The sequence below is a fragment of the Mobula birostris genome, chromosome 5 (assembly GCF_030028105.1).
Source record: "Mobula birostris isolate sMobBir1 chromosome 5, sMobBir1.hap1, whole genome shotgun sequence".
Lineage (NCBI taxonomy): Eukaryota > Metazoa > Chordata > Chondrichthyes > Myliobatiformes > Myliobatidae > Mobula > Mobula birostris.
Genome location: NC_092374.1, coordinates 136,537,729 through 136,563,020, shown reverse-complemented (window position 1 = coordinate 136,563,020; position 25,292 = coordinate 136,537,729). Strand labels below are relative to the sequence as shown.

General features: G+C 40.3%; 1 protein-coding gene across 1 annotated transcript in view; it reads right to left on the bottom strand.

Annotated features, from left to right (window-relative positions):
* dct (dopachrome tautomerase) overlaps positions 1-25,292 on the bottom strand; it is a 67,869-nt gene that overhangs the window by 8,588 nt on the left and 33,989 nt on the right. The window contains exons 6-7 of the mRNA XM_072259494.1: positions 18,375-18,513; positions 3,119-3,320 (exon numbers count right to left, since the gene is read on the bottom strand). Of these exons, the coding sequence (XP_072115595.1) occupies positions 3,119-3,320; positions 18,375-18,513 (341 nt within the window). The remainder of the gene's footprint in view (positions 1-3,118; positions 3,321-18,374; positions 18,514-25,292) is intronic.

Sequence of the window (25,292 nt, the reverse complement as noted above, 5' to 3'; positions counted from 1 at the left end):
TGCGCAGGTTGACTCTGTGATTAAGAAGGCATACGGTGCATTGCCCTTCATCAATCGTGGGAGTGAGTTTAAGAGCCGGGAGGTAATGTTGCAGCTCTATAGGACCCTGGTCGGACCCCACTTGGAGTACTGTGCTCAATTCTGGTCGACTCACTATAGGAAGGATGTGGAAACCATAGAAAGGGTACAGAGGAGATTTACACAGATGTTGCCTGGATTGGGGAGCATGCCTTATGAGAATAGGTTGAGTGAACTCGGCCTTTTCTCCTTGAAGTGACGGAGGATGAGAGGTGACCTGATAGAGGTGTACAAGATAATGAGAGACGTTGATCGTGTGGATAGTCAGAGGCTTTTTCCCAGAGCTGAGATGGCTAGCAGGAGAGGGCATAGTTTTAAGGTGCTTGGAAGTAAGTACAGAGGAGATGTCAGGGGTAATTTTTTTACGCAGAGAGTGGTGAGTGCATGGAATGGGCTGCCGGTGACGGTGGTGGAGGCGGAAACGATAGGGTCTTTTAAGAGACTCCTGGATGGATACATGGAGCTTAGAAAAATAGAGGGCTATGGGTAAGCTTAGGTAGTTCTAAGGTAAGGACATGTTTGGCACAGCTTTGTGGGCTGAAGGGCCTGTAATGTGCTGTAGGTTTTCTATATTTCTATGACTCTGGTTGCAGTGACACTCAGTTGGAGTGGTTAAAGTGAGCATAAGTGTTGGAATACATAGAGATCTTCTTCAAGGCAGTATTATTTGCTAAGGATGTCTGATAAAACAAAAGTGGAGTTGTGCAAGTTCCCAGAAAGAATGCCATGGATGATGAGGAAATATAATCTTGATCAAAACCTACCTCAACATTGAGGGAATAGAAGCCCCTTTTTCTGGATGAAGATCTCAAAGTTTTTGAAGGGGTTCAAATGTTCATGTGAATGTACCCTGAATCTTTGGAAAAGTGGGAATGTTGCAAGTTCCAAGGATACCTTTTCCTCAATTATATCAAAATATGTAAAGCAGCTCTTCTGAGTAAAGAGGTATTAAATGATTATTCTAATCCTGTGATGTAATGCAAAAACTACCAGTGGTGCCTGGGATGATCTTGTGGTCAGGAAGTCAATATCACTCTGACCATATTCTGCATGGTGAGAGTAGTCTAGGACAGGGAATATGGTTGGAGATCGTATACTCAATGTTGCATCTTCAAAACCAGAATGCGTTTAGACATTGTTCTTCAGAGATGTTGAGGAAGGACCTTGTGCCGTGGAGTTATTGAATCATACAGTATGGAAACAGGTCCTTCAGCTCAACTGGTCTGTGCAAACAAGATGCCCATCTAAGCTAGTTCCATTTGCCCAGATTTGCCCTATATCCCTCAAAACCTTTCCTATCTCTGCACCTGCCCAAGTATCTTTTAAATGTTGCTAATGTACTTGCCTCAACCATTTCATCTGCCACCTCATTCACCCTCTAGGTGAAGAGAAGTTGCCCCTCAGGTCTTTATTTCATCACACGTTAAACCTTTTTCATCTCAGTCTTGATTCCCCAACCCTGGGGAAGAGACTATTTGTATTCACCATATCTATGCACACCCCATGACTTTGTACAACACTAAAACATCACTCCTCCTTCCCTTACACACATAAAGTCCTATCCTGTTCAACTCTCTAATTCTGTCCTGGTAACATCCACATAAAGTCCTCAGCTGGCAAAAGAATCAATAAATAATGGAAGAAAACATCTTCTGAGAAAATAAGTCAAAAGATGTAAGCTTCTTGATAAACTTGGGAACTTGGTCCTCCTTGTAAAATCATAAGTTACTAGCTTGGGTGTTATGCTTGATTCAGATTTGAATTTTACATCCCACATAAAGGAAGTGACCAAAGCAGCATTTCTATACTTAATAAATATTGCACGTAATGATGCTGAAAAACAAATTCATACTTTTATATCAAATAAACTAGGTTTACAACAATGCACTTTTCACTGGCCTTCCAAAGCAACCCATTGACTAACTTCAACTCATTTGGAATGCCACTGCTAGACTTTCACCCAAAATCAAGATGAGGGAACATATCACTCCCATACTAGTAACACTGCCTTTGCTTCCTGTAACTTTTAGAACTGATTTTAAAGTTGTTTTTAAAGCTCTTAATGGTCTGGGACTGGAGTACATCACAGAATTATTTTCGTTTTACAACCTTGCTTGAGGTCTCAGGTCTTCTTCTGCCCATCTCTTAAAGTTAAACAATCCCCCTCAAAAAATAATTGGCAGGTCAGCTTTTTTGAACTACACTCTTAAACTTTGGAATTTGATACCTAAATCTATAAGGGATGCAGACTCAGTTGACACTTTTAAACACCTGCTCAAAATCTATCCATTTAACCTTGCTTTCAACTAACATCTTTTTGACTTTTATTTCCATGTTTGTAGACTTATCCTATTGTAAAGCACTTTGAAACGTCATCTGTATGAAAAATGCTCGATAAATAAAACTATTATTATTGTATTTTTATTTTTTCTCAGCTCAAAGTTGGTAAAATCTGAGGTACGGGCACAGCCAAGTATGCTCATTTCTCAATCGCCAGGAACTTCCAAACTATTCTAGTGGTGTTTAGTATTGTGGCTTTCTGAAGATTTACATAGATATTGCTGTGTAGGCCTCATTGTTTAATGCTATTGTGTAGTGCTTTTGGGATGACACCAATCATAGATATTACTATCAGGACAATGTATACCCTGTTCATGTTCGAAAGTCTTTCAATTTCCTCTTTTAATTCAGTGTATTTCTGGTGTTTCTAACTTATTAACTTCTGTTAGTTATGTTAGGAATGGCTATATCTATTAAGGAAGTTGTTCTTCCTTGTTTGTCCTGTATTATTATACCTGGATAGATATTATGGATTGTCCTATCTCTAATAACGAATTGGTTGTAATGAAATTTCTGGGCTACTGAGTCTGAAACTGGATCAGATTTGTACTTATAGTAAGGTATGGTTTCTTTAATGAGTTTGTATTTTAAAGCAAGATTTTGGTGAATAATGTTTGCCACTTGATTGTGCCAGTGTAAGTAATCAGATTGAACTAAACTGATGATGATGATGATCATTATAATAATCTTTTAAACGTACCTGATAATTCAATGTCGTATGAATAGCCAAGCTCACTGGAAGATACAAACGTTTCCTCATTGGTTACAGGTGGGTAAAATGGCACCATGTTAAATTGCCTGTTGTGTCCAATAGGTGCCATCTCCTCTGGCCACACACTGACTGAGGGATTGTTCTGTTTCATCCATTCATCAAAAATGGCATCAGTAAAGGCATGTAGCACCTGGTACAATGTAACACATTGATGTTGGTAAATATACTTTCCCAATTTGTAAGGATCTCTTCACTCCATCTGTCTACTGCCTTTGAATATCTGACAAGTGGGCCAAAATTTCAAAAACATGACAAAGAGCATGGATGTTGTAATCTCCTTTGTACATTGGTATAGAATTTAAAATAGCATTGTGCAGGCAAAACAAACATTTCAGCCCTCAGATCTGCTGCTCAGTTATTGCTGAAAAAGAGTAGTCAGTATATCAAACAAATTTTGTTCTTTAAAAATATAAAATGCCAGAAACAATCAGCAGCTCAGTCTGTAGAAAGATAAGGTATTATTTCAGATCCAAGATGTTTTTGCCAAAACCAGGAGAAATACTAGTTCGAAGTCCTGTTGAAGTGTCTTGCCCTGAAACATCGATTGTTTATTCCTCCCCATCAGATGCTGCCTGATCTGCTGTGTTCCTCCAGCATTTTATGTTGTTACTCTCGTTTGAAACACCTTAACTAAACTGGTTTCTCTTTTATTCTCAGTTCAGATGAAAGAACTTTAACCTGAAATGTTAACTGTTTTTCCTTCCACAGATGCCAATAACCAGCAGAGTCCTCCCAGCATTTTCTGTTTTTATTTCAGATTGCCAACATCAGCAGACTTTTGATTTTGATTGCTATTTGACAATGATCAAACTTAGTTGTGTCAATCCAACTACAACTAGCATTGTAATGTTTGGAGTGTAGGGACAGTTTCTACCTATTTTAGCTGCTGGTCAGAAAGTTTCAGCATATTTCTCTCATTAAGATCCTGCAGGAAACCTGGCTTTTTGAACTAACAAGCAATGTATTTATGGAAGTAATGTGTACCACACAGTCAATCAGCTCCCCTGAAGGGGAAAGCAGGATCTATGAAATGTTCTACTTCTCCCTGAAATGTTTTACCAATGCACATTGGAAGTGAATAGTACAGTTTCTGGAGTGGTACCAATCCAGTAGTTCACACGCACCATGCACCTCACGGGTTATTGTGTAGGAATTCTCCAATTTATGCCTACGTGCTGAAGAGAAGAAGAAGCAGGAGATAAATCTGAAATCATGCTCTGCTGTTGGATGCACAGCAGAGCCCATTGGCTGAGCACCAACCACTGAGGAGAGTAGGTTTCTTTCACCAGCTAATCACCTTTATATGGGGAATAGCTGATGCGAGAAACCTATTCTTTTGAATGGCAGCACTGACCTTGAAGAGCAATAAAGGAAACCTCACTAATCTTAATATCTATGATTAATCTCCATTTCTTCCGAGGTTTTAATTAAAATGTATGTTTTTATTATTTTAAGCAAATCATTTGGGTGGCATGGTAGTGTAGCGGTGTAACAGTGTCAGCAGATTGGGTCCAATTGCATTGCTGTCTATAAGGATTTTATACGTTCTCCCTGCGACTGTGTGGGTTTCTTCCAGGTGCTCTGGTGTCCTCCCACAGTCTAAGATAAATGTGTTAGTAGGCCAATAGTTGGTAATTGGGCAACCTAGACTCTTTGAACTGGAAGGGCTTGTTACACTAAATAAAAATAAATGAAATAAAATAAAATCTGAGCAGTTATTAAATTTCTGACAGTAGATCACTTTGGAAATAGTTCATAAGCCTTTGACAGCAGTGAAGTGTTAAAGGTCACACATGAGCTCTAAGGATGAGCATCAAAATATGCAGCCAGTTTATGTTTAGTTTTTCATGAAATTCTATTGTATTTCTTCATTTTCCTGTAAATGCCTGCAAGGATATCAAGGAAGTATATGGTAACATTATGTACGTTGGTAATAGATCTACTTTGAACTTTGTTGCCTCTCACATCCCATTCTGCTTCACAGGTGTGGTCTCTGACTTGGAGGATCAGCTCAGCTCACTCTGCATCTCAGGAAAAAGCTGGTGCAGCCAGTAGGGTAAAGGGTGCACAGAGGTCCCACTCCACAATGAATGATTGTGTCAATTATTAAATTCCAAAACTACATTAGGCTATTTCACAATATAATCAAAGAAATTCACATAATCAGTGTCATCCCTGCTTCTTCAGACAAAGGATCTACTCTGCCTGGGTCACAGCAGGATCAAACTGAACTGCTGAAAAATGCAATGGTGTGTTCATTGCCAGCATGCAGCCTGTAGAGTGGATCAGCTGCCACATGATTCTGCACTAAAACCATTTCTGACAATCTACTCCGGAAATGGGAAATGGGAAAATATCCTTCTCTGGTAAGATTGATTCAAACTCGTGGTTTTGGGTTGTAACCCATGCCGGCTGTCACAAAAGATGCAAAATCAGAATACAGAAAGTACAAAATCAGAAATAATTTTGTCTGATAATACATCAATAATAATGTGCCAGATAATAGATCTAATTTAACCCATTGTCAATGGAACTACTTTTAACGTATTCAGATCCTGTTTGACCTTAGTAATTAGTAATTTCGAATCCTTTGCAATTCCTTATGTAAAAAAAGGCAGCACTTTGGTGACCCCGACGCTCTAGGATAATTCCAGAGTTATTCAACACGCCAGCCAATGCAGTTGCTTTGAAACTGCCAGAGTTTTTGGGAGCAAGATGCCGTCATTTGGCCTGTGCAAACTGAGGCCCAATCCACACTTTACATTCTGTATTTGGTTGACAATAAAGGAGTTGTTATGGTTTCCCTTAAACTTAAAACACCTCTGCCGTTTTATTTACAAAAACCTAGGTACATTTGTAAACCTAGATTTGCAACATCAAACGCCTCAACCTGAACCATCAATATTCATCACCATCCTAAGCAACATCAAAGGCAACACTTCCTGTAGGTGTAAAGCACTTCCTATAAATTGCAACGTAATGTAGTTACTTTTTAACTAGTTGAAACATAATCAGGTTAGATGGGTCATTGGCTTTCCAAGTTCAAGTGACCGCTGTGGATAGGGACCCACTGTCAATGTGCAGTGGAGGAAAATAACCTCCGGCTCAGAGGAAGGACATATACTGAATGACAGAGCATTGCTCAACATTCATAACACCTATTGTCTTTGAGTTAAATACTGTAGTAATACCTGCCTACACGCACACAAAATGCTGGAGGAACTCTGTAGGCCAGACAGCATCTATGGAAAAAAGTACAGTCGACGTTCCGGGCCGAAACCCTTCAGCAGGATTCGTCTGCTGAATCATCTGACTCACTTCCAGCATCTGCAGATTTTCTCTTGTTTGTGGTAATATCTACCTATTTGGATAGGAATCATGATACTAACACCTTCTCAGTCTCATATCTGGTCAATTTAACTTAAATTTCAAGCTTTATAGGGGCATAAACAGCATCATCACATGAAATGAGGTAGACTTCAGTGCAAGTGGTTTGGAACATAAAATGTTTTGTGAAGTGGCCATCATTATACACTAGCGGTAGACTGTTCCCAAAACGTTTCCTCATGCCGTGTATAGAATTCTTTCCACAGGGGCAAGTGTGGTTAATCAAGGTACCAGCACCACTACAAAAGTGAATTTGATGACACGCATCAGAAGAAGACAAATAACAGTAGAGATGAGATGAGTGCCAAGCAATTAAACTCAGCACCTTTCATGGAGAAGTTAAGTTAGTGATTTGGCCAAAACATGAAGAGAACGAAAATAGAAAAACTTAGATTAATTGTCCACTGTAAATTATCCCAAGTGGAATCTGAGGATCAGTGAACAGAATATGGCCAAAATAAAAAGCAGGATTAATGTAAAATGGACTCAGTGAGCTGGAGGGTCTTCCATCTGTAATGCTCAATAACTCTATAAATAGGCATGCAGTACAGCAGTGGTAGGGAGCATCAATAAAGAATGTATCTGAGATATACAAGGAATATTAAAGACATTTTTTGAGAGTCATGGGTTTGCAATGCTGATTGCTTAAGTATTTGCGGTGAGGTCTGAGCTGGTCAGAGGGTGAAGAAAATATTCCTTCTTAATGGCTGCGAGATACTAGGGCAAAAGGTACCAGTTAGAGAAATGCCTGCAGAAGCACCAGGACAACAAGAGGTAGTTCTGCAAAGTAACAAGCCAGGCAGAGGGGGAGGGGTTCCCCCGAGAAGGAGCTTCACTAGCCCTAGGGTATCAACAATTATACAGAGGTGGTGAGTCGATGGCAACCACGACCAAGATGGCACATGCAAACACTTTGTTGGTACATGGATTGCAATCGTCATTAATGTAGCAATGAAAGTCAGTCTAGGTGTAAAGTGTCTATTTTTCTTTGCAAAGCAAGCACACAAATGCTGGAGGATCTCATCAGGTCAAGCAGCATGTATGGAACTGAGTAGATAGTGGACATTTCAGGCCGAGACCCTTCTTCAGGACTATTTTCCTTTCCTTGATCTTTTATGAATATGCTCCAAACCTTATAATTTCACATCCATATTTTTATGCTATATAGGAGGTACAATGACAATACTATTTAGGAATAATGTTTCTTTTCAATTGCCTAGTAGAATAATGAATACATATAAATAAACGATAGGGTGCATCCTTTATCCTTAAAAAATCCATAATCATTGTTAATAATTCATTAATCAGTGAGAATCTCTGCTCAGTATTACCATCGCATGTGAGAGAATCTTTTAGAAGATTTGGGCACACACTCCCAAAAATGCTTGTCACCGTTGGCCTATAAACAGTAGCCAAAGTCAGCAATATGTCAAAACAATGAGATTCTTCACAGACTTAGATGGCCACAGTTCAGCAAAAAATTCCGTAAGTCATTTGAGCAATTAGAGTTGTTCAAAGGCCTCTCAGTATAATGGCAGTTCTATTACAGAATGAAGATTTAATAAAGCATGAAGTACAGATGAGCACAGCACAGGAAGAGGCCAGTCGACCCACAATGTTGTGCTGAACCAGCTAAAAGACAAATCAAAAACACGCAGACATTAATCCCTCCCACCTACACCATGTTCCTATTCCTCCATCATCCTTACATCCATGTGCCTATCCAAACGTCTCTTAAAAGCCTCTCATGCGTTTGCCTCTACCACCATACCAGGCAGGGTATTCCAGACATCCACAAATCCCTGAGTAAAAAACTTATCCCTCACATCTCCCTTGAACCTATCCACCCTCACTTTCAATGCATACCATCTGGTATTTCCCAGATATTTCTACTCTGGGAAACACATGTTCTCCGTCCACTCTATCTATGCCTCTCATACTATTGTAAACCTCTATCTGATCTCCCCTCTGCCTCTGACACTCCAGAGAAAACAACCAAGTTTATCCATCCCCTTGTGATAACATACACCCTCTAAAGCAGGCAGCATCCTGGTAAACCTCTTCAGCACCCTCTCCAAAGCCTCAACATCCATCCTATAGTGGGGTGACCAGAACTGTAGGCAATGGTCCAGATGTGGACTAACCAGAGTTTTATAAAGTTGCAACTTAACCTCCTGACTTTTGAACTCAGTGCCTTGATTAATAAAAGCAAGCATTCCATAAGCCTTCTTAACCACCTTGTTGACCTGTGTAGCCACTTTCAAGGAGTTATGAATTTGATCCCAAGATCTCTCTGCTCAGCAGCACTGTTAACAATGTACCGTCTGCTTGCATTTTCCCTACTGAGGTGAAATACCTCACAATTATCTGGGTTAAACTCCGCCTGCCATTTCTCAACCTGTATCTGCAACTGGTCTACGTTGTGTTGTATTCTTTGCCAGTCCTTGACATTATTCACATCTCCACCAATCTTGGTATCATCCACAAATTTACTAACCCATCCATCTACATGTTCATCCAGATCATTTGTATGCATCACAAACATCAGAGGTCCCAGCAAGAGAAGTTGTAGCAAGGTAATGCAAACTGAGCACAGCGCAAATAATTGCTGATGCAGATAAGAGGACATGAGACTTGGGGGAGAACTCAATGGGTGCAAGACTGAGTTGGGTGTATTATGATGGACTGTGAAACAATGTGAAAGCAATTCTACACTGATTTTAAAAAATCCTTTGAGAGATGGTCATAGTCACAGAGTTAAGCAGCATGATAAAACCCTTTGGCCACCAAGTTTGCACTGAACATCATGTACCCATTTAAACTAATCCTCCTTAATTTTCCCATCAGCTCCACTGAACAGTGGCCTATTAATGCACACATCATTAGCACGTGCAAGCAAACCTGTGTTGTCACAGGACAAATGTAGAAACCTCATGCAGCCAGCAATGGTGATCAGGATTGAATCCCAGTTGCAGGAGATGTGAGGCAGCAGTCCTCCCACCTGCCCCAGACTCCTGTCCACAGGCCAATACTATGACATTAACATCAGCTCAAAACACCAGAGCAGATCCAGGAGTGTTGACAGCAGTCATAGCGGAATTAAAAGCCATAAATATGATCCAGAAAGGGCAAGCAAGAGAAGGAGACTTTGTCATTTTTGGTAAGGCAGCAGGAAAGAGGAAAGATTGGATACACATGGGTCTTTGTGTAGGATGAGGCAAGAAAGTGTGAGAGCATCTGCACAAAGATGGAAAGTTTAAGAATATTGTTCCAGAGTTTCTGGTATGCAGTAGTGCACTGAGTATTAAATACATGTAACCACTGCAGTAGCTGAAGCAAATTACTGAACTGTGTTCAGTGTTATGTCAACAGCTTGGTGTTTACAGATGACACCAGGAAGAAAGTGCTGATTAATATGTAATCCAATGTATTCACAGTTATGACAGCTATTAAACTGTAGCAACAATTACAGAACCAAAGTCAAATTGAGAAGTACACTTGGAGAAATTGTCACTAGAATTATCTCTGAAGTATCTGCACCATGCCCTGATGTTAAGAGCAGTTTGCAGTGAAGAGCTGAATGAACAAATTGATCAAGTGATCCAGTGAATTCGCTGCTAGTTGAAATTACAAATATTTGTTCATGTAAACAGTGAACTAATAAATTTATAATTATGTTGATGTGTGCAAGGATCAAAGGGAGTGAGAGAATTGTAAGTGAAAGTATAAATTTAAGAACCATCTGCAGTGTGTTCTATGGTATTTGATATGTTATTGTATCAGTTGTTGTCATCAGTTGAATTTACTGACCTTAGTAAAGGATGCTCTGTTACTGCTCCATACCTGCATATTGACTTTGAAAGTAGCAACAATAAAGAGTCCACAGATACAATAGCCAGGGCATTGTTTTTGCTCTTGGATAGTACAATAGAAGATAATCAAATGATTGACCCAGGTTAGCACAAGCTTGTCCAGCAAGACTCTTGGTCTCTTCAGGCAAAAGAAACCCTACCTGCTGGACTCCAATTTCAACTGTTCTGACAGCTCATTACAGGAACACAGGAACAAAATGCCCTTTGGAGTCAACATACTTCATAAGGACCTTCTTTTTCAGATATATTAAAATGTCTTCCAGTTGTCCAGCTCAGGGTGGCCCCTGTAGACTGAACATAGATGTTCTGCAAAGTGATAACCCAATCTGCATTTGGTTTCTTCAATGTCAAGGAGAGCACAATGTCAGAACACCAGACTGGAGGAAGTGCATGTGAAGAAGTGTAAGGACCAATGTCAAGGAGGCCACAGTGTCGTACACTAGACTGGAGGAAGTGCAAGCAGAGGTGAAAGGAAAAGATGTTGCAATGCCTGTAGCTGTACCATAAGAAGGGGAATGATTGGTGGAAATCATGAGGATAGTGACCTCCAGGTTACTCCCAGTGCCATGCATTAGTAAGTAGAGGTACAGAAAGGTAAACCAGATGAATGAGTGGCTGAGGAGCTGATGAAGGGGGCAGGAATTCGAATGTTTTGAATCATTGGGATCTCTTTTAGGGTAGAGGTAACCTGTATTTGAACCATAGAGTAACCAAGCTCCTGGTGCTTTTGCCACCAGAAATGGTTTGAACTAGATTGGTGGGAGGGTGAGACTCGAGAGAGCAAGGTCATTGAAAAGACAGGGATATGTTTATAGCAACCACAGAATCTAAGCCTAGCCATCAGAATAGCCATACTTACAGTAAAGGGACTGATAGGACGACTACTTTAAATTGCATCTGTTTCAATACATGTAGCTTAAGGTGGACAAATTGAGAGCATGGATGGCTTCTAGGAACTGGAATATCATGGTCTTACCATTGAGAGAAGAGCAGGTTTGGCAGCTCAGTGTTCTGGGATACCATTGCTTTAAACTTCGTGAAAAAACAGGATATTACAACAGTGCTTAGGGATCATATTCTTGAGGAACCAACTAACAAGACCATTTGGATAGGACTTAGAAGTAAGGTGGGGCTGTGTGTCTTGATAGAGCTAAATTATAGATACTCCCAACAGCTCCCACCCCTGTGGGAGATAGCAATTTTCTCAGTATCAATTGTGCCACCCAGTGTGCAAAGGGTCTGGATAGGATGGAATTTATGTGGTGCATCGAAGGAAGTTTCCTCATGCAATAGATAGGGAGCCCACTCAGAGGAGCAATACTGGACCTCCACTTGGGTGTCGAAGCAGGTCAAGTAACTGAATGGAAAGCACTTTAGGTCCAGTGACCACAGTTTTATTAGTTTTTAAGTAGTTTTGGAAAAAGATAGAACAGGTCCATAGGTTAAGTTCCTGAACTAGAGCAGGGCCTACTTTAAGGGCATAAGGTAGCAACCAGCTAGGGTCAAATGGGTGACTCTGTCTAAAGACAAAGAAACAATTGGCAAGTGGGAGCTTTTTAAGAGTCATATTTAAGAGAAGTTCCTGATAAGGTAGAAGGATAGACATATCAAGTTAAAGGGCACTCTGGCTGACAACAGATATTGCGACTCTGGTCAGGAAAAAGAAGGAAACAAACATTGTCTTTAGACAGCTGGGTACATGAGAATCCCTTGAAAAATACAAAGAGGAAGTTGAACACCAGGCTTAAGAGGGAAATTATGAGACCAAAAAGAGAGTATGAGTCAGATTTGTCAGGCAGGGTTAAAGGTAATCCCAGGAGGCTCTTCAATATTAACGGTAAAAGGGTGACTCTTAAAGACCCTGAAGGCCACCTATGTCTGGAACTGCAGAAGATGGCTGAGATTCTTAATGTCAATTTCTCCTCAGTCCCTATTAAAAAGATTATGGATGCCAAAGAAATGAAGGTAATAAGTAGTGAGGTCTTGGATCATATGCATACCACAGGATGGATGCATTTGCAGTCTTGAAGCATATCAAGGTGATTAAATCTCCAGGGCTGACCAAGTGCAGGAGGCCAGAGAAGAAAATGCAGAGGTTCCTGAAGAGGTATTTGCTTTGTTGTTAGCCACTAGCAAAGTTCCAGAAGACTGGAGGCGCTAATGTTCCACTGTGCAAGTAGGGTAACATGGACTGGTCAGAGAACTACAGGCCAGTGAGACTTAATTTAGGTGGAGGGAAATCTGAGGACTAGTTCAACCATCACTTGGATAGTCAAGGCTGAGCAGGAATAGTCAGTATTGTTTTGTGCATGGGAGGTTATGCCTGATGAATCTTTTGGAGATAATTTAGGGTATAAATAAAGGTAGAGCAGTGGATGCCGTCTATATGTACCTTCGTTGATTGATCGAGATGCAGTGCAGACTATGACCTTCTGGCCCTTTGAGCCACACCGCCCAGTAATCCCCCAATTTAACTCTAGCCTAATCGCAGCACTGTTTACAACGACAAATTAATCTATCAACTGGTACATCTTTGGACTGTGGGAAGAAAGTGGAGCACCTGGAGGAAGCCCATGCGGTCACAGGGAGAATGTATAAACTCAATACAGGCAGCAGCGGGAATTGAACCCCGGTTGCCTTTATAGGAAAGTGTTGTGCTAACCACTACGCTACCATGCTGTATGAGACTTTTGACTGGATCCTCTGTGGCAGACTGACCAAGAAGGTTAGTTCCCAAAGGATTCAATGAGAGCTAGCAAGGTGGATTCATAATTAGCTTGAAGATAGGAAGCAGATAGTGATGGTCGAAAGTTGATTCTCTGACTGAAGACATCTGTGTCTAGTGGGATGTCCCAGGGGTCAGTGTGGGGACTTCTGTTATTCATTATTTACAATATTTAAAAGATTTTGATGTGATTGTACATGGCACAATTAGCAAGTTTGCTGATGATACTAGCTTGGAGGCTTTGTTGATAGTGAAGCAGGTTACAGTGAACTGTAAAGAGTGTGTGACTGTATTAGACATGCAAACCAGGGTAAGACCTATACGGTGAATGGCAAGGCACTGATGGGTGTTGTGAAACACAGGGGTCTGGGAGTACAAGTGCACTGAGACTATCAGAAAGGAGGCAGAGTTAGAGTGGACCAGTTGAGCCAAGAGGTTGTTTCAGTGCCGTGTTACTCTATGACCAGGGAGTCATGAAGGGAATTGCTTATGCAAAACGCTGAAAGGTGAGGAGAGGGGAAAGGAAGATGTTTCTATTGGTGGAATTTCTTTGAAAGTTGGAGAAATCGTAGGGGATGACCAGTTCAATACAGAGGCTAGTGAGGTAGAAGGTGAGACTAGAAGAACTCTCTCTTCATTCTGTACCAGAGAGGAAGTGAAAGCGAAGGAATGGGAAATGGATGAGAAGTGGTCAAAGGCTACGTGAACAATAGTAGACAGAAAACTGCAGTCCACGAGGAAATAAGACATTTCTGAGGCACCTGTACAGAAAGTCTTATCATCATAGCGAATATAACGGAAACAGAAGAAGTAGGAGACTGCAGCAGAGTCCTTGCAAAAAGCAGGGTACAACAAAGAGTAGTTGAGATTGCTGTGGGAATCAATAGGCTTGTAATGGATGTTGGTAGCTAACCCTTGTGATGAAGACAGATTAAGAAAAAGGGAACAGTCAGAGATGTGAAGGTGGGGGCTGGATTGGAAATTGCAGATGAAAGTTATGAAACTATTAAATTCTGCATAAGTTCAGGAGGCAGCACCAATGCAGTCACTGATACACCAGAAAAAGAACTAAAGGAGAGCGCCCTAGTAGAACTGAAAAGAAAACTGCCACGTATCCCACAAAAGGACAGTGTGAGATTGGCTCATGCAGGTATACATAACTATACCTGTGATCAGAAGAAAGTAAAAAGGAAGTAAGAGTTTCAGGGAGTTGGGAACCAGATGGGAACAGATAGTGGAGTAGTTGCAGAGAAAGATTATGTTAAGCCTACGTACAAAGACAGGAACCTAAAAGTTGAGCATGATGAGAAGAATATTCTGAGTTGTGTCTATTTCAATGCAGAGAAGATAAGGCATTAGGTAAGAACATGAATCAGCATGTGGACTTATGACATTGTAGTCATTAGTGAGACTTGGTTGCAAGAGGGGCAGGATGGGCAGCTCAATCTTTCAGAGTTCTGTTCTGTTAGACATGATTGAGGGGAGGTATTAAGGGGGTATTACTACTGAAGCTATATGAGTCAAAATTAAAAAAAGGATGACCACGTTAATTGGATTATATCATAGAACACTCAATAGTCAGTTGGATTTAGAGGAGCAAATTTGAGAGATCGCAGACTGTTGCAAGGAACATAAGGTTGTAATAGTAGGTGATTTTAACTTTTTACATATTGATTGGGACTTCCATACTGCATGGACTAGATGGGACAGAGTTTGTCCAATATGTTCAGGAAAATTTTCTTAGTCAGTATTTAGAAGTCCCAACTAGACAATGCGATACTGGACCTCCTATTGGGCAATGAGGCAGGGCAGGTGACAGGAGTGAGTGTGGAACGATTTGGATCTAGTGATCATAATTCCTTTAGTTTCAAATTAATTATGGAGAAGGAAAGGAGTCGTCCTTGGGTTGAGATTCTAAATTGGAGAAAGGCCAGTTTTAATGACATCAGAAAGGATCTGGCAAGTGTGGATTGGGATGGATGGTTTTCTGGAAAGGAATGCTTGGTAAGCGTGAGGTCTTCAAAACTGAAATATTGTTTGTATGTTCCTGTTATAATGTAATGCAAGGCTAGCAGGCTTAGAGAAACTTGCTTCTTGAGAGATGTTGAGGCCCTGGTCAGGAAGAATGGCGTGAAAAGCAGGTATAGGCAGCAAGGAACAGATGAGGTTCTTAAAGAATATAAGAAATGCAAGACAACATGTAAGAGGGAAATCAGAGGACTGAAAGAAGGCATGAGTTTGATCTGGTAGACAAGATGAAGAAGAATCCTAAGGACACCTACAGATATACTAAGAGCAAAGGGATAGTAAGGGAGAAAATTGGTCCACTTGAGGATTGGCATGGTCATCTATTTGTGAAGCTGAAAAAGATGGGAGCGATTTTAAATGGAATTTTTTGCATCTGATATTTACTTGGGATATGGACACAAAGAATATAGAACTGAGGCAAGACGTTAGTGAGGTCATACACAGAGTACAGAAGAGCAGGTGCTTGCTGTCTTGAAGCAAGTTAGGATGGATCAGTCCACAAGGCCCGACAAAGTGATCCCTTAGACGTTTCGAGAGGCGTGTTCAGAAGTTGAGTCCCTGACAGTGGTATTTAAAATGTCCTTAGCCACAGATGAGGTACTAGAGGACTGGAGGATAACTAATGTTGCTCTGTTGTTCAAGAAAGGCTCTAAGAATAGGCTGGTAAGTCAAAGGGACCAGTTATATAATAATTTTGAGAGACAGGGCCTGATTTAGTATAGTCATCAAGGCTTTGTGCGTGGTAGGTCATGTCAAAAAAATCTTATAGAGTTTTTCGAAGAGGATGTAATTTGATAAAGGAAAGGCAGTGGATATTGTCTACATGGGCATCAGCAAGGCCTTTGACAAAGTCCGTCATGAGGCTGGTCAAGAAGATTCAGTCACTTAACATTCAGTGTGAAGTAGTAAATAGGCTATGATATTGGTTTAACATGCTATAGGGTTTCACTGCTGTGTAACATGCTGTAAGGTTTCACTGTTAATGTAATGGTTTCTCTGTAGCAGCAATGTTTGAGTTATGACTAGAGATAACGGGGTTTGGAATGCTGTTGTTCTTCCTTGTGAGCTGGAAGAGAGATTTCGCAGTTTTTTGTTGGGGAGAGATGAGGCGAGAAGATAAGCATGGAGAGATTTGGTAGACCACCGGATGAGGTGGACTTGGAGCGAGGGTCCGAAGGGCAGTGACAATTGGAAGAGGTCAATGGTGGACGATCGACTTATCAATGAGCTCCAACTTCGCGCAACAGACTGCTTAATAAGATGGGGCCCTTTTATTCTTTTATTTTGTTTCTTTACTAACTATATAGTCAAAGTCAGAATTATAAAGCTTAATCTTTTAATTGCATATTGTGTACTGTTTGTTATTTCGGGTACTGATTTGTAACAGGGGACACATCGCGCAGCATCCACCTAAACGAGATTTTTTAAGTTTGGTCGGGCAGGGGTTATCACCCCGTATATTAAGCCGCTAGCCAAGGTGAGGGTTACATTGGCTTTGTAGGAGAAACCAGAGTATGGTAGTTAGATGGTTGCCCTCTGACTGGAGGCCTATGACTAGTGGTGTGCCACAGTTGTTTGTCATCTATATCAATGATCTGGATGATGATATGGTAAACTGGATCAGCAAATCTGCAGATGATACCAAGGTTGAGGCAGTGAGGAAGACTGTCTCAGCCTACAGCGTGATCTAGACCTGATGGTGGAAAAATGGGTTGAGAAATAGCAGGTGGAATTTAATGCAGACATATGTGAGGTATTGCACTTTGGAAGGACAAACCAGGGTAGGATCTACACAGTGAATGGTAGGGGACTGAGGAATGTGTAGAACAGAAGGATCTGGGAGTACAGATCCATAATTCATCAGAAGTGGCATCATTGATGGATAGAGTCATAAAAGGAACTTTTAGCACATTGGCTCTTGTAAATCAGAGTACTGAGTTTAGGAGTATGGATGTTATGTTAACATTGCATAAAATGTTGGCAAGACCAATATCTTTGTATAGAATATTGTGTGTAGTTTGGTCACTTACCTACAAGGAAAATATCAATTAGATTGAAAGAATGCAGAGAAAATTTTTAAGGATGTTGCCAGGACTTGAGGACTTGTGTTATTGAGAAAGGTTAATAGGTTAGAACTTTATTACCTGGAGTGTAAGAGATTGGGGGAACATTTGATAGAACTATACAAAATTATGAGGGTTTTCAATTCAAAATTCAATACAAAATTGAATACAAAATATAATACCCCGCAAGCAGGCTTTTTCCATTGAGGCTGGGTGAAACGAAAACTAGAGGTCATGGGTTAAGGGTGAAACATGAACTATTTAAGGGAACTTGAAGGGGAACTTCTCTGAGAGGGTGGTGTGAGTGTGGAATGAGCTTCCAGCAGATGCTGTGAAAGCAGATTTGATTTTACCATTAAAGAGAAGTTTGGATAAGTATATGGATGGTAGGGGTGTGGAGGGCTATGCGGAATGGTGTGATTGGGCAGAGGAACAGTTTGGCATGACTAGATGGGCCGAAAGGTCTTTTTCTGTGCTGTAGTGCTCTATGACTCTATGACTATGACACTTTGAGGCTTCTTCACAATCTTCCCCCTACAATTTCTAGTCTCATAGTAGACCATCACCACACTACCTACTTCCTTCTCCTACCTAAAGTCCACAAACAAGAGTGCCCAACAGTTTGTTCTTGTTCCACCAGACTTGTTACTTCCTACCTTGGCTCTATCCTTTGACCTCTGCTCCAGTCCCTTCTCACATGTCAATGGAATGCCCGATGCCCTTGTGATTTACTGTTTCCAGTTCACTAATCTTAAAAGTTTCATCTTTACTGTGATTGTAAAATCTTATTACACCTCTAACCCACATCAGGATAGTCTAAGGACCCCCTGCTTCTTCCTTCACTTCACTGAAGTAATTTGCACATGAAGTTTTAAAATTTAAGACACAGTAAAAAGTTTCTAGGTCTAAAGCTACATCTCAAAAAAAAAGGCAACTGTGTTTTGGGAAAACAGAGACCAAAGAGTTTGTTAATCCCAGCAATAAACAACACAATCTAGCAAACTATTTACCGCCATTAGCAAAACATTAAACATGATAATTGGAATTACAGTTGGTTGATTGTGTAAAATCATTGCTGTTCAATCATTCTAGGTAAGGTAAAGACATACCACAAAAAGTGGATCATTTGCTGCAGAGTGTGCGAGTGCACTTGTTCCATTAAGAAAAGAATGGACCAGGTTATGAAGACTTTGAAGTCCATTAGGTTTAGTTTCTCCATCTGGTGCAGCGAATCCCTCAATTGAGTTTCTGAAAGGTAAAAGAAGCAAGTTATGTCCCTTTAGTGTAAAATTTGGCAAATCTACAGGGAACAAATTCCCATTAATTTGGAATAATTACAAAAACAATTTAAAATTAAATCATGAGTAAACTACCCATTTTATCTCATTATGGAAAAGGAGGAAGAAGATTTGTGTAAAGCCAATGGATTCCATATTCCAAAACTGCAGGTGAACAGTAGGTCTTAGTTTTGCCTTAGTTAGATCAAAGCCTTACAAGTTGGTTTTAAATACTCAGCAGCTTTTCATTTATGTCACAACAGATTTTCATAATGGCATTAATTGGCTTCCTACAGTGTGCCTAACAAACAGCAGAGAACTAAAGGCATGAAGTAGATTTTGAAAAGGATGATCTTAATAGTCTCTAAAACTATTCTTATGCCGTCAGTATTCCCAAAATAATCTGATAATTCTGAGCAAAGAAGATAGAAATCACTCCCTCCCCAATGCTTCAACTTCAATTCTTGATCAACTTCTCACCCATGGGAACCTTAATGCTCATTTGAGATTCACTGCAGAAGAACTGTTTTTCTGTATAATATTTATACCTGTTCACTCCAAAAATGATTCTTCTCATGAAACACTAATTTCCAAAGAAGGCTTTTTGAAAGCACATTTATAGCTTGGGCATGTCAAGTTGTCGGGTGAATGATTCGTTTTTGTTGGTCTTTCTTGGGGGCTTTGCTGTTGCTTGCTTGGTGAATGGAGGGTGCTGATGCTTTTTATTTGCAAAGTAAGTCGGGAGGGGAGGGCCATTGCTTTGCAGCTGCTTGGGCGTGGGGGGTGGGGAGAGTAACTGGGGCTTTGGGGTTCTCTTTCAATATTTTTATTAGTTTCTACATATAAGAATACAGAGTACAAGAGGATATAAATTATAAATAAAAAGAGATAAAATAATACCAAATACATTATATTAGAATCACACTTGCAATCACATTACCCTATATTCATGTAAATTAAATTAAATTGTAATATTGAAATGTAATAATTTTATTATACAAAAAGAAATCTAAACCCACTACCAAGATCAAAGCTGTTTGGTAAAGAAAGAAAAAAGGAAAAAAAATCCTTATCATAAAGTAAAATATGTTACTAGCCACCATCTGTACTTTAGCAGCAAGTCAGAGGTTTTGAAAATAATTCAAAAATGGTCCTGGCTTTGTGGTTCTAACATTTTTACTGTCACTCATTCTTTGGGGCACTCTTCTGTTTTTGTGGATGTCAGTGAAGAACAAGAATTTCAGGTTGTATATTGTATACATTCTCTGATATTAAATGGAGCTATTGAACTATGAAGTTTACCTCTCTTAGATCTGCATATGCCAATATTACTAATGCTTCTTGCTGTTTCAAGTGACGCCAAGCATGTGAAACCCCATTAAATTCTAGTGAATATTTAGAAATAAATTTGAGTAGGCCTCATTCTCACTTCCATACACATTATAATACACCATACTACTTGCTGCAAGGATTGTCAGGGAGAATTGTTCACAAAATATTGAAAGGGATAGTTGAGAAGTTATCACTTATGAAGATTTGACAGATTAGGCCTTCTCTCCCATCTCTTTAGTGCATTACAACTTGTTTTAATGAACATAAAACCTACCCCTATTGCTGCATGTTGGAGGAGATATAGATACCTATTTTATACAGAACAAGTATTTCAGGAAATATTATTTAGCAACTTCTAAACAGCTGTTGTCAGAAAGTTCAGATCAGGATATTTTGATAATCATGGTGATCTTGTATGAATAACAATGTTTTCTATCTATGGCTGTCCCAAGTTGCTGGTGCCCAATATGTAGGCAAACAGTTACAGAAAACACCCATTGGAATGAACTTAGAATAAATTTCTAACCATTTTAGTGACATTTTCTTTTTCACTAATCTTATTTAGACCTCTTCCAACCTATACTTTGTGAAAGAAGTAAATCATGAAGAACAAAAGATATCTCTCGGTAGGAACATACCATACAATCCATAGCAGAGAATCATGAAGCTCTTTTTGTTGTTAGAAGAACCAGGTTTAGAGAGGATGTGTATTACAGTACATACTATATAATTAACGACATATTATAATATAAAGACTCCAATGAGATTTTTCGCCAGGACCTATTTAATAGGCTAACGAAGTTCAATGTCCATTGTTGCTTTGAGAGGTGACTGCTGCTGTTAGAGCTGCTACAATTGTTCTTGCAGCTGGGAGAATTTCTATCAATAGGAGGACCTTACAACTGAAGATGCTGTTGGTCTGTTATGTGACTTTTAAAGACAGCATTAGCCTGGCAATGTTTTTAATTCCATTAAAATTCAGCAAAGCAATTCTCAGACACTTATCTCCCGACAATTTACTAATAATGGCCCAAAGTCAAGATTTGCCAAGATGGCGTCAATAAGTGGCGAATCTTTGCATGCAGTTCCAATGGGACTCATCAAATATTCCCATTTAGGACTACTACAGCTGAAATCTATAGTCACAACTATAGGAACTTCAGTAAGGAAAATCATTTTAGGAAGTTTAAACAAATCCATTGATAGTCAAAATCGGCGGATCTTGGACTGCAGACTCAGGTTGTAAATGCAGTTCCCCTTTAACAAAATGGAAGCCTGGAAGACAAACCAATCTGCACCTACAATTGAAACACAGAGACCTTTGACACCCACTCCACCTGACCTGCTGGCAAATGTACAATCTCTGGAAAATAAAAGTGAAGATCTCAGAGCAAGATTGCAGTACCAGAGGGATATCATGAACTGCTGTGTACATTGTTTCATGGAAACATGACTCACATCTGTCACTTTGGATGTAGCATTGCAGCCCAAAAGCTTCATAATTCTCTGAAAAGACAGGAGAACTGATTCTTTTAAAGGAAGTGGAGCTAGATTATGCTTTATGTTTACTTTATAGTGGTGCACAGATGTAGTGGTTCTGTCTCAATCTTGCTCATCTGACCTCGAACATCTAGCGGTCAAATGTCATGCATTTTATCTGCCGAGGGAGTTTCCTGCCAACATCCTGGTCGTGGTGTATATTCTGGCCAATGTCAGACAGGCACTGGAGAAATTGTGCTCCATGATCAGCAGTTATGAAATAGCGTACCCTGATACCTTGTCTATCATTGCGGATGATTTCAACTAGGTCAGTTGAAGAAGTCACTGAGCAGCTACCACCAATGTATCACCTGTGAAAACAAAGGAGCCAATGCACTTGACCACTGTTATATCGTTATCAAGAACCTTACTGTACCATCGCATGCCTACACTTTGGAAAATTTGATCATCGTCTAAGCCCAGCATATAGGCAGAGACCAAGGAGAGCAGCAAGGAAGTATGGTCAATAGAGGAGGAGGAATACTCACAGGACTGTTTTGAGTTGGCGGACTGGAAAATACTTAGGAATTCATGTTTTTTTTTTGTAATTCAAATTTTTATTATTATTTATTCTTATTTTACAAAGCAGCACAGCATATCATAGAGCACACACAGTACAGCATATTTTCACAGCCACCCCATGACAGGAAAACAAATAAAACTTAGAAACAGAAAGAAGTTCTAATCTAAGTTTAAACTAACATACAACCAAAATTGATCCCACGCATCTTGCACTTTTCCCTCACTGTTAATTCTTCCCAACATGTGTTCATATGATGAAATCTTAATCATTTCCTCAGTCCATTCCTTCACAGTGGGACATCTGGGTTTTTTCCAGTTTTGCAATATAATTCTTGCAGCTGTGATGAGACCCACCTTTAAAATAGTAAATTTGTCATTGTTTACATTAGGTATCATTGTCCTATCACCCAGGAGACAAAGCCGTGGACAGTGTAGCATATTCAAGAATGTTGACCCACAAGTAACCTTTCAACTGAATACTTCACATTACCACAGGAAGTTCATAAAGCATCATAAAATGTTCAAGCACTCTGGGTGAACCGTGTAACAATCTCAAAGCAGTATGGCAGAAGGATCTTGAAGCAATATTGAAGATAATGAGTGGTCAACTATTCTATCAAATGTGGATATTCAGTATAAGATAAGGGATTCATGTTTGAAGCACGCCCCAGTCTGCTTTGATCGTCCCATCAAACTACTCAAAAACATTAAAAAAAAGAGTAAGCAGAATCCAGCAGCATAAGGACCTGGACCCACTGCAATTTGGCTATCACCACAAGACCATAAGATATAACCCATTTGGCCCATCAAGTCTGCTCCACCTTTTCAACATGGCTGATCTATTTTCCCTTTTAGCCCCAGTCTCCTGCCTCCCCCCGCCCAACCTTTCATCCCCTGACTAATCAAGAATCTATCAATCTCTACCTTAAATATACCCAATGGCTTGGCCTCGACAACTGCACGTGGCAATGAATTCCACAGATTCACCACTCTCTGGCTAAATGGACATCCTTCTATTCTGAGGCTGTGTCCTCTGGTCCTAGAGTCCCCACCATAGGAAACATCCTTTCAATATCCACTCTATCAAGGCCTTTCAACATTTGATAGGTTTCAATAAGATCCCCCCTTATTCTTCTGAATTCCAGGAAGTACAGCCCCAGATCCATCAATCGTTCATCATATGGTAACCCTTTCATTCCTGGAATCATTCTCCTCCGGACGCTCTCCAACGTCAGCACATCCTTTCTTAGATATGAGGCTCAAAACTGCTCACATTACTCCAAATGAAGCCTTACCAGTGCCTTATAAAGCCTCAACATTACATCCTTGCTTTTATATTCTAGTCCTCTTGAAATTAATGCATTTATTTTCCTCATCACCCTACTCAAGCTGCAAATTAACCTTTAGGGAATCCTGCATGAGGACTCCCAAGTCCCTTTATACATCAGATTTTTTAATCTTTTCTCCATTTAGAAAATAGTCTATGCTTTTATTCTCCCAAGGTGCATGACCATACACTTCCTACAGTGGATGCAATCTCACTGGCTCTCCACTTGGCCTTGCATCACCTGGACATTAGCAACACCTACATCAGGCTGCTGTTTATTGATTACAGCTCAGCATTCAACACAGTCATACCCTCAATTCAAATCAACATCCTCCAAAACCTGGGCCTCTGTACCTCTGTCTGAAACTAGATCCTTGACTTCCTCACTAAGAGACCACAGTCAGTGTGAATCAGAAATAACTTGCTGGCAATCAACATCTCAACGATGTGTGCTAAGCCTACTGTTCTACTCTCGCTACACCCACGACTGTGTGGCTAGGGAGAGCTCAAGCACCTTCTACAAATTTGCCTGTAACTCTACTATGTTGGCAGAATTTCTGATTGTGATGGGGAGGTGTACAAACATGACATAGGTCAGTTGTTTGAGTGGTGTTGCAACAACCTTGCACTAAAAGTCAATAAGACCAAGGAATTGATTGTGAACTCCAGGAAAGGGATGTTGAGGACATACGCACCAGTCCTCATTGAGGGATCAGCAGTGGAAAGGGTGAGTAGTTCCAAATTCCTGAGTGTCAACATATCTGAAGATCTGGATTGGGGAACATGCCTTATGAGAGTAGGTTGAGTGAATTCGGCTTTTTCTCCTTGCAGTGACGGAGGATGAGAGGTGACTTGATAGAGGTGTACAAGATAATGAGAGGCATTGATCGTGTGGATAGTCAGAGGTTTTTCCCCAGGGCTGAATTGGCTAGCACTAGAGGGCATAGTTTTAAGGTGCTTGGAAGGAGGTACAGAGGAGATGTCAGGCGTAAGTTTTTTACGCAGAGAGTGGTGAGTGTGTGGAATGGGCTGCCGATGGCGGTGGTGGAGGCGGAAACGATAGGGTCTTTTAAGATACTCCTGGATGGCTACATGGAGCTTAGAAAAATAGAGGGCTATGGATAAAGCCTAGGTAGTTCTAAGGTAGGGACATGTTCGGCACAGCTTTGTGGGCCGAAGGGCCTGTATTGTGCTGTATGTTTTCTATGTTTCTATATTGTTTCTAACTATCCTGGGCCAAACATATTGATGCAATTACAAAGAAGGCACAACAGTGGATTTTTTTTTGAGGAGACTTGGCATGTCACCAAAAACTCGTAAATTTCTACAGATGAATCGTGGAGAGCATTCTAACTAGTTGCATCACCATCCAGTATGGAGAGGCCACTGCACAGGATTGAAATAAGGTGCAAAAAAATTGTAACTGAGGCTACGTCCACACTAGACCGGATAAATCTGTAACCGAAGCTTTTTCTCTTTATTTTGACCCTCTGTCCACATTGAAACAGCATTTTCCTCCCCCGAAAATGGAGCTTTTCAGAAACGCTCTCCAGAGTGAATAAATCTGAAAATGCCTAATATCCAACGTAGTGTGTATGGGGCAACTGGCTATTTTTAAAACCGCTGTCATGACGTACCGGAACAGATGGTGGCGGCAGCGCGGCATTTCATTGTGTTCTTGAACGCAGCCTCCAACACCACAACAACAATATCTGACAATAGATGTGTAACAGCCTAATGTAACTTTGTATGGAAATACAAGGTAACACTGATGCAGACATGTTTTATACATTTAGCAAGGTGCTTTATTAATGTATTGTGTTACGTACCCCGTAAATGGGTTGCCAAGCCAGCAGAAATGGATCACTCAGTTGGAGTCTGGATTACTAGAACTAAGAAAGTTTTATTAAAGAAACAAGCAACACAGTAATCGAAAGGATAATAAATGCAACAGTTCAGCAATGATAAACACATGTGCACAGAATTAAGATAACAGGATCAATCAAGCTCTATTGTTGTCTAGGGGTAAA